Source organism: Lupinus angustifolius, chromosome LG03 (assembly GCF_001865875.1).
Source record: "Lupinus angustifolius cultivar Tanjil chromosome LG03, LupAngTanjil_v1.0, whole genome shotgun sequence".
In the NCBI taxonomy this organism is placed as follows: domain Eukaryota; kingdom Viridiplantae; phylum Streptophyta; class Magnoliopsida; order Fabales; family Fabaceae; genus Lupinus; species Lupinus angustifolius.
This window is the reverse complement of record NC_032011.1, coordinates 7,421,873-7,432,612: the sequence shown is the minus strand read 5'-3', so window position 1 is coordinate 7,432,612 and position 10,740 is coordinate 7,421,873. Positions and strand designations below refer to the sequence as shown.

The 10,740-nt window shown below is 32.9% G+C and overlaps 1 protein-coding gene across 1 annotated transcript; it reads right to left on the bottom strand.

Annotated features, from left to right (window-relative positions):
- LOC109343308 (putative SWI/SNF-related matrix-associated actin-dependent regulator of chromatin subfamily A member 3-like 1) lies at window positions 1,200-6,704 on the bottom strand. Its single transcript, XM_019581540.1, has 3 exons — window positions 5,163-6,704; window positions 4,574-4,865; window positions 1,200-2,132 (listed from the first exon to the last, which is right to left on the bottom strand). The coding sequence occupies exons 1-3, from the start codon at window positions 6,621-6,623 to the stop codon at window positions 1,333-1,335; spliced, it is 2,553 nt and encodes an 850-aa protein (XP_019437085.1). The 5' UTR covers window positions 6,624-6,704; the 3' UTR covers window positions 1,200-1,332.

Genomic DNA, 10,740 nt, shown 5'->3' with positions numbered 1-10,740 from the left:
TGCTTTTACTATTCAAATTTTTTAATAGATATCAAAATTTTATTGGATATGACTGATGTACTTCTTCATCTCTAGTCTTTGAAAAATAATGGAAAAGTGTGTTAAAAACCCATAAACTTTATAATTTTGCAAGTTGTCATCATATACTATTTTTCCTTCATAATTACTATTTAAATTTTATTTCTTAGTAAAATTGGTTATTACAAAATGATAATGTTAAATTACTAATATACTAAAAAGATAAAATGGTCATGAGACTCAAAATAACAACAATGCATATTAGTCAAAGTCAATGGCCGAGGGAAACCATCTTCAAAAGACAAATTGATTTAAAGGAAGATGATAAATAATTTCAAGAGTTAACAAAGTAATACAATAATGAGTCTATAAGGATTAACACAACACATGGGTAATAATTTTTTACTATTAGTAATTTAACGTTATCTTTCATTCAGTACAGTAAATTTTAAATGATAATTAGGAAGAAAAAAATCATAATAAAATTACTAGTAACTACCATTATCTATTTTTTTTTTCACAAGCATTTGGTTTATTTTAAGTTTGCATCCATCCAATAAAACAATGTTTGTTAGACATTCTTTTGTCTTATATTACTAAAATTTTAGCAAAAATTCTACAACTAATCTTTTATTATATATAGACTCCACCCAACAAGTTCAGATATTTTATTAAGGCAGGAAACAAGACGAACTAAGTCGAACTAGAGCTCAGCTCGATTTAGCTCGATAAGGATTGGCCCAGTTCGAAACTCGAGTTCCATATGAGTTATTATTTTAACTTGAGTTCGACTCGATTAAAGTTCACAAACTGTTCGGTTCAGTTCGAATAGTTCATTTGGATAACCCAAATAATTAATTAAATTTAAAAAAAAAATACTTCAACTTTTTATATATATAAATATAATCTTGTTTATATATATAATAACAATAAATATAAAAAATAATATAGGAATCATAATAAACTCAAAAATTAGTTATATATATATATATATATATATCGAGTCAACTCATGAACCAAACGAGTCGAATTATATTCAACTCAAGTTCAGCTCGTTTATTTAACAAGCTCAATTTCCAGCTCATTTAGTTCATGAGCCAAGTTTATTGAGCTAAATAACGAATCGATTTTCGAACGAATACCGAATTGGTTCAGTTCATTATCAGCACTACATTTTACTCTTGCACATAAAAAAAGTAACTCACCTCTCATAATTTTCATTTTCATAAAAGTATAGGGGCCAAAACAATGAGCCAAACAGAAGTAGAAAAGTTTCATGCAACACCACTAATCCAACAACCCTATTGTAAAAGTTCATTGCGACAAAAGGAAACGCACATCTTCCATGCCCATGCCAACATCCTTTGATCCCTTCCCAAATGCTTCCCTTGCTAGCTTTTTCTTCTTCTCTTGCAACATTAATATCCTTTCCTCAATGCTGTTTTGAGCAACCAATCTAACAACTTTGACATCCTCTTTTTGCCCAATGCGGTGGACACGATCCATTGCCTGTTCCTCAACCGCAGGGTTCCACCATGGCTCCATAAAGTATACTCTAGAAGCAGCCGTGAGATTTATACCGGTACTTGAAGCTTTAAGGCTTGCAAGCATAACCATTGGCTCTCCTCCCGAGACTCTAAATTGCTTGATAACATGGGCCCTTTGTGTCGCATTCATATTCCCATCGAGACGCAAAGTCTTGAAGCCAGCTGCTTTTAGAGGCTCTTCAAGTAAAAGTATCATCTTACGGAATTGTGAAAATACAACTGACTTTGTCGTAGGATTTTGGTCCCTTGAGTCGATGAGAAGTTTTATCAGAGCGGACGCTTTAGAAAATAGCCTTGGTTCTGATGAGGAAAGTTCAGCATCAGCAGTCTTGGATGATTCGGGAGGGGCCGAGAACAAGTCAGACTCTGAGAGGGGATGACGACAAAGAGGACAACAAGGGTTGCTGCATTGTAGAGTTCTGAGAATACACTCACGGCAATAAATGTGAGCACAGCATGTAATTACAATATTTGTTGGTGGAGATATACAAATTGGACAGTCAAAATCTTCACCATCCTGCAGCACCTCAACCAATGCTTTTAGCAATTCAGGGTTATTGGAAACATCTGCAAAGAAACAATGGTTAGAAGAAACAATATTCTATGCTACTTTACATGATTTATAATTATGGTCAACAGTAACAACTAACAACAACATAAGTTTCAATAAGTAGTATTAGAACATAAATTTCTGACGCACACAACAACAACCAAGCCTTTATCTTATTAGGTGAGATCAACTATATGGATCGAACGACGCTTGATCCATATCATAGAGATTTGCAAAGTTTTGCATTGGTTGTCGACTACCTAATACAACTTCCACCTTTTATCCAGACTTAAGATCGGCTATGTATAGCATCAAGCACACATAGGCAGTTTGATAGAACATAAATTGCAAGCAATAAATTAATTATAAATTACCATATGGAGGAATAATCAAATCAAGCACAACGATTACAAGTAGACATTTCTAATTGCTCGATGCATAAAAAAAATGAAGAGTAATTCCTGTCAACAGACCAGCCTTTCAATCCCATTTGAACTAAGCTACCAAGAAGTCAATCATTATCTAAGCTTCATTTATATATACATAGATAATATTTTAGCATTAAACCTTACCAACTAAAAACTAAGATTAATCTCCTAAAGTAAAAATGTAGTTTTAGAAAGAAAAATTTAGTAACAATCAATAGTGTAGAAAACAAAACAGCAGTGTCAAGGAAAACCAGAATCTGGCATATAGAACAATCCAGAAACAACAGCTACTAAAGTAAGCAGTAAATGCTACACCTCTCTTGTACCTTTGACAAGACAAAATTAGTGATCCAACCTAGAGGGTTATGATACATGAAGCACAACAGCTAGGATTCATAGTAGTAGTAATGAGTGTTGTAAAAATCTTGAATATAATTAAATGCATTAAGAATCATGTGCAACTGTGCAAGGTTATTTAACAATAAAAATGTGATGGTAATCAGCAATTAGTAGTAAATTACTAAATTAGCCATTCTGAATAACAATTTCACTAAAAAGTAATAATATGATAATAAGGGCCCTGAATTTCAATTGACTTAGGATGGAAAAAGAATGTCACCAAGGCATCAAACATCTTTTTTGTTGTTGTTTTGAATGGAAGGCATTAAATTAAACATTGTTAAAGTTAAAGAAAACTACAAAAGTGTATGACTCTGCAGCTAAGGATCACCCTTACCAAAATGACTACAATTAGGACCCCTTCAAACAAGAAGAAAGAAGTGCTACATCCATGCTCAGGCACTATAGTCAGAAAACAAGGCTAGCATAACTTTCCATCAAAATAATGACTTAAACTATGATAGCCAGATACAAGAATGGTTGTACTGCACTGCTTTATCATTGAACAGCATGAGAACAACGCCAGATTTAGAAAAACCAAATTGAATTAAAACAGGGAAGCAAAAAGGGGTCTGTACTATTGTTGGTGATTTCGCAAGAAGCAAAACACTGAAAACTGAGAACTCTGGATGTTTTTAAGTCCTCTCATGTTCAAAGCAACAGACAAGAACATATTTTGGAGTGCCTTTCAACTGGTTACGAAATCAAACATACATCAAACTCTAGAATGTGAGTATAAAACATTCTAATATTGCTTTAACCCAGGGAAATGTCTACAATCTTGAAATGATGATAATCCAAACTAATTTCAGCATTATCTTTTGTAAGGGTGAGTTTGATGACACCCTCCCCCCAAAAGGGGTGAAATTTTGAATGATGAGCTTTATATGAAAAATTCATGCCTGAATTTTTCATTCTCATTCTAAAAAAATGTCAAACTACTTTAATCGATGATCTTTATGTGTGAAACAAAACAATGTCTTGAAATTCGCATTGTAATTAACCTACTTGGTATGAAAACACATAATCACAGAAATATTGTTATTTGAATGATGGGCTTTATGTGAAAAATTCATGTCTACATTTTTCACTCCCATTTTAAAAAGATGTCAAACTAACTCTAATCAATGATCTTGACCAATAAAATGATCTTTATGTGTGAATCAAAACAATGTATTGAAATTCATAATGTATTTAACCTACTTGGTATGAAAACATATAATCACATGACTATTGCAATTTGGTTGTTATAAAAATGGCAAGCTCAAATGACCATTACAAGATAACCAATAACACACAAACTACTGAAAATACAAAATCATCAGTTAACAATTAACACAACACCCATGCTTATTAAGCAGCATGTAAAAATATACAATAATGAGCTCTGGGCATGAGGAAGCACATTGTCATTGGATATAATATCAGTGGTTGATTATATATACAAATAATGGTTAATCATACTAATTGTTATTTCTAATAAAATTTTCTCCATGATAATAACCTCTACAAAATATTATAGTTTCAGCTTAAAGGAATTATGGAGGAAAGTGTGGGACCTCATTTAGCCCAGTTGAATAAGGTACCAAGCAAATACCGAAACAGTTCTGCTACGAAAGGTACAAACGTACCTTCAATATTAGCTGAAGAGAGTACTGATTTGAGATCCGAAGGGCACAGTGCCAAATCGGTACAGATTTGGCGAAGTCGTAGAATCATACTAAGTACACTAGAATAATGGTTCACAAGACTACCATTATTGATATAACCCATCATCAATCTCTTCGATTCCGCTTTGACCAGATCATACAGTTCACGTTCTTCCACAGAAAGTTCAACATAATGAGTCTCTATGGTCTTTGATGGCAGCCCTACTAATCCCTTGTCTTTTGTTCTTCGTAGTGAAATTGTTGCCATCAAAACCTACAAAATGGATAAGAAAGATTATCTACAAAACTTCTACAAAGAATAAAGAGACCAAAACACTTAAGAACAATTAGTAAGCGGCACCAAAATGAAGCACCTACAAATAAAATACAATTAACCAAACAAATGGGCAACTAGAAAAAAATGAAAAAGAAATGAAGCATGTAATCACATATTTGAGCCAAATAACTCCCAAAACTAACCTAACTTGATGTACAATTGTACACCAATGGGTAATTCTATATGCATGCAACCTTTGATCATACTATGACCAAAACTAATATATCGTTATACCTGCAAACGAGAGAGCCCTTTCTCCATTCCCTGATTGAGAGGACGTTGCACCAAGCTTCGCCAATAGTTCTTTATTGAAAATGGTTCGAATTTTAAAAATGCCATAATAGAAAACAAATCGTATGAACCATTTTGAATTGGTGTCCCTGTAACAGCCCACCTCCGCTTAGCATTCAGTTTAATGGCTGCTTTACTCTGCTGAGCATTGACATTTTTTATTGTGTGTGCTTCGTCCAAAATGATTCTCCACCACTCTAATTTCTTTAGAGGCGAGTCCGATGAGGTTTCTTCACTGGATAAAATGGCATATGTGGTCAATACTAAATCATGCATCTTAAGTTCATCAGCATCCTTGGTTCTGTTCCCGTAATACAAGTAAGCCTTCAACGAACCTCGTTTGGTATGTTCTTCTAGTTGTGATATCCATGTTGACAACACAGAAGTAGGGCACACAACCAATGTCGTTTTTGTTTTCATGTCAATGGAACAAGTATCAGCCACACAAACCTCTTTTCCTATAGATACATCATCTAAAGAATGACTCATAATCTTGCGTCTTTTCTGCGAACCACTACCCTCGTTGCTCACTCTTCCCCTCTTACCCTTCTTAATAGACAAACTCGACCCTTCATCCCTCACTTCATGGCTAGTGTTACCAATGCTTTGTTCTTTGTCGAAAGCAATCAAAGAAAGCAAAGTTAAAGTCTTCCCCAACCCCATATCATCCGCAAAAATTCCACCTCTCAAAGGTTCAGGCCTTGCATTAGTTTTATAATTCGTTAACACATTCACATAGTTACCATCCCTCTCTTCCCAAAACAGCGGCAACTCATCGGAATTCTCTCTACGAACTAACCACCACAAACCTTCCTTCTGATGCTTCAAAAGCTCAGTCTTAATCACACTTTTCGAAGGCACCAAATCCTCCAACCCGCGATTCCTATTCGTCTCATCAACAAGCTTAAAAATATCATCCACACTCCTACCCCTTTTCTCAGCCCTAGTCTCTTTAACCGCCATAGAGTCAGACATAGTAAAAGCAGCATCAGAATCCGAAATCAACTGCAACCCACTACTCAAAATCAATTCTTTTAAAGTCGGGAAGGCGTAAACCGCCGCAAAGATATGAACTTGACATGGAATCTTACCCTTAGAACGAGAATTAGGAACAATGCCTTCAACAACAATGTCATTTGAATCAATAAGGGGGGCTAATACAGCAGCAACAGAACGTTCAATGTGACCCACTTGAATGGTTTGGGTATTGAGAACTTTGATAGCGTTGGAGTCATATGGGTTAAGTGGTTCACGGACCAGACCCACCATTTCGCGGCCACTGATGTAGCCGGGGTAGTATCTGGTTCCGACGATGTTGGCGATGATGAATCCGAGAAGGTGGTGGGTTTGAGATTGTGAGGGTTGAGAAGAATGATCATCGTCGTTGTCGATTTGGAAAAACATTATGGTGTGGGGTTTGAAGTGCAAAAGGGAGGTTTCAAAAGGAAGAATGGAAAGGGTTTTTGTTTTGTTTTTGTTTGTGTTTTTGAATGTGAAGTGATAAAGGCGGTAAGGAGAGGGGAGAAGGAAAGTTTTTTAGACTTTTTCTTTTTGGTTTCCTTATAATTTAAATAAATAAATCTTTTGGATTAATGAAGTTTTATGAATAAATGATGTAGGTAACAGTGTTTGTTTCTAAGAATAAAATTATATTTTGTTCAACCACATCCTCAAGAATATTATTATTAGGATTGGTACTTTAATAAAAAGTGTAAAATATATGCATTGACAGTGTAAAGATTTATACATAGTCAGTGTATCATCTACCATTCATATGTAATGTTTTTATTTAAAAGTTAATGATGACTAAAAATCAATGATGGATGATGTAATGACAGTGTAAAAAACATTTATACTGTACATATCTTTTTCCCTTAATAAATATGTTGGATTGAAATTTGAGATTTTGTGAATATAAGTTCAACGATGTATATTCTTGCGGATATGTCATAATTCCTAAAATACCTCTAAAATGTTGTTATTGTAGAAAAGATCCAAAAATCACACTTTAAATGATTTAGACATGTGTGAATCATACCATTTTAAGCTCCTTTAAAGAAAAGTGAATCAAATGAAAATGAGTCCAATTTTTATAAGAAGAGAAGTCAAGAAAAACTATAGGCAAAATCATTTAGATATTACTTTTTTTAATGAATGTGATTTATATAGAACATTATAGTGTCATTTGATTCATTTAGTTGATCTCTCCTATTAGTACTAGCGTGTTGACATGCACTACCGTGCCTGTCAACCCGCTTTCCTATTGTTTGTAATGTGTAGTCTAAATATTAAGTTGCATTATATATTGTAATTTGCAGTTGAATATATATTCGTTTGAGGTAATTGTTCAATCTTAAAGAAAGGATGCATATACAATATAGAGTCTTGATATCTTCACTTAATTTTATTTTCTAGCGTGTTGACAGGTACTATTGTGTCTGTCAATCCGCTTTCATATTGTTTGTAACGTGTTTATTTTAGAAGTTATAAAATATGAAATAAATGTTTAGTAGTATAAATATATATAAAGATGAAAATATAACTTATACAATAAAATTAGAAATTATAAAATATGAAATAGGAAAACCCAAAATAACTTCATGAAAGTTAGGTTAGGTTTTTCCTTTATTAAGTAGTATAGATATGCAAGTTATAGTTAATATATTTGAGGTGGTTATATAGGATTATATGATTTTTTTAAATTAAATTTTTGAAGGGCAAAATAGGAATATATAAATTATGCCATGATGGTGGTTACACCATGTTTTGGCTTTATATATAATAATATAGAAGTATAGATATAGATAAAGACTTAATTGTTGTAATTATTAAAAAATTAAATAAAAAACACTATCATTCATTATTTTATTATAATATATTGTTATATAAATATGTAAGGTTTATTAGGTTAATATCTTTAAAAAGTATAGAACTTTAACATATTTTCTGCTACTATTAATTATTATCCTAATTTCTATTTATATGGTATGACTATTTTATTATTGTATTGGTTATATACCTACTACATTTATGGAGAATTATTTATGTTAGATTCTACATTGAGGGTGAGTGGAAATGTGGAATGAGAGTTAATGAGGGGCATTTTTGTAGTTTATTACAAGGAGAGTATGATATGTCCATTAGTGGTAAGTAGGACCCAGCCCTACCCGCTCACCCAGCGCAACCCGATCATGATCGAGTTCGAATAGAGTCGGGTCTGATCGGGTTTGATCGGGTCTAGGGTCGGGTTCGAGTTCAAAAAATAGATTCGGTCAATATTTAGGGTCGGTTAGGGACCAAACATGACCCGTCCTGTCCCGTCCCGTCCTATGGTCACTCGCTCATCATGTTTGTATGTGTTTCTACTCACATATGTATAGAGTAATGATATCCTTTTGATCGAAAATGTCATTTATTCTTTAATTTTTACATAATATATGCATGATTAATAATATATATATATATATATATATATATATATAATTTTATATATCAAACTACATAGTCATAATAATAAATAATATTGAGAAATATTTATTTAAAATGAGTATGCATTATATTTAATCGGATCTAAGGTCGGGTCGAGTTTAAAGGTTGACCCAGTCGTTATTTAGGGTCGGGTTAGCTTCGAGTCTAGGGTCGGGTCTGGGTTAAAAAAAGTGACCCGACCAATATTTAGGGTCGGGTAAGGACAAGCCTTAACCCGTCCCAACCCAGCGCATGCTCACCCCTAATGCCCACCTTTAGAGGTGAGAGTGGAAAAAAAGCAAAACATGAATAAATTACTTTTCGTAACTTTTTCATTGGGTGTTTTTTTAAAACTTGAAACAAACATAAACATGTTTTCCTAGATTCACATTCCGAAGAATAACCCAAGATTCCTTATAACAAACATCCCCTAAAGAATGAAAAGTTTAATTTGTTTAATTCTTTTAATATAAAATTATTTTTTTGTTTTTATCCTCTTAAATTTATGAGTAAATATATATTTTTCTCCCTAAAAAATTTCATGTGTCCCAATTTGGTCCATCAAAAATTGAAAACCCAAAATATTGAATGAGGTCAAATTAGTCTCTATCATATTCTTAAAAAACATGAATTTGACTCACATTTATATTTTTTGGAACCATTTTGTATTTTTTTTAATATTTGGTGGACCAAACTAGTACACATGAAAATTTTGATGACCAAAATGTATATTTTATCTAATTTTAAAGGCCCTTTAATACTTACAATAAGTATATTATTATAAAGATAGATAATATAAGGTAGGAAATGTTCAACAAATGTAGAATATAATATGTGATATTAAGTATGTGTAAATGAGTGGATTCAAATACTTAAAATAAAGCTTAACATATAAAAAGAGATAGTTAATCTAAAGTGAGTTTCTCTGATTAATAAACATAAAGCTTGAGATTGACTTATATATATTATGTAAAGCTTCACTAATTATTTCTTTATAATTTCTCCTAAATTATTCTTATGTTTATTAACATTTAATGTTAGTAATAACAATAGGTAGTGCATCAATTATCCTAAAAAATGTATCAGTCTATGTGTTACTTGTTGTGATTGGTTCAAAATATTGTTGGGTATCAGTAAGGTAAAATACACCTGGAGGGGAATGGGTGAATATGTGTAGCGGATCACTAATTCTGCTTTTCCGATTTATGCAAGGAATACAAAGCTGTTGCAATTAATCGATTAATAACAATGTTAATCGATTAATGACAGTTGATTTAATCAATTATAGTTACCTCGTTAATCGATTATAATGATTGTTGATTCTTTGAAAAATATACTTTTCTTGCAATGAAAATAGTGATGATTTTTGAACTTTACTATCCTAAATTGATTCTTGAGATTAACAACGATTAGCACTAATCACAGAATGCAATTAAACACAGAAAACAATTAAAGACAAAATTGTAAAAAAGATAGTGAAAGAGAAAGGTGTTCAAGGATTTTTATCTTGGTTCGTTTGCGGGTCCACTTGCAAACTACATCCAGACCTCTCGGCTGATTTGGGAGATTTTCTTTACTATTAGAAATGTATGTTTGGTTACAACCACACTTCCAATACACCTAGCATGAACTTCTTTCCCGAACCCATTGAGACGACACGCTCGGTTTGACCACTCTAAACGCCTACTAGGATACCGCATTGTTCGCGAATCTAGCCCCGACCGAAATTATCGCTCGATTCAAGACTTCCTACCTCGTGAAGACTACCAATTCTCTATTGTGATGATACCTACACACCACGAGAATTATCCTTGAATAACACAAAATTTTCCGAGTTACTTTGCACAACCAAATGTGCGGATAAAGACTCTGAATTTGGCTCTACAACCCTTGACAGGACTCTCACAAACAACCCTAAAACTAGATGTGAAGATTAAGCAAGGTTTTCAAATGAATGAAAACTTTCAGCACTTTTGGAAAACAATTTGTCTATTTTCTCTATCTTTTCTCTCTTGTAAAACAATGTAAGAAAAAGTTCTCAAAGATCAGCAAG

Bases quoted from the DNA above. Each gene is read 5' to 3' on its own strand.
- LOC109343308 (XM_019581540.1), bottom strand. From the start codon at position 6,623: ATGTTTTTCCAAATCGACAACGACGATGATCATTCTTCTCAACCCTCA. The intron at 4,866-5,162 runs GTATAACGATAT...TCCATTTTGTAG, and splicing joins AAGGGCTCTCTCGTTTGCAG to GTTTTGATGGCAACAATTTC. The intron at 2,133-4,573 runs GTACGTTTGTAC...GTTTCTTTGCAG, and splicing joins CTCTTCAGCTAATATTGAAG to ATGTTTCCAATAACCCTGAA.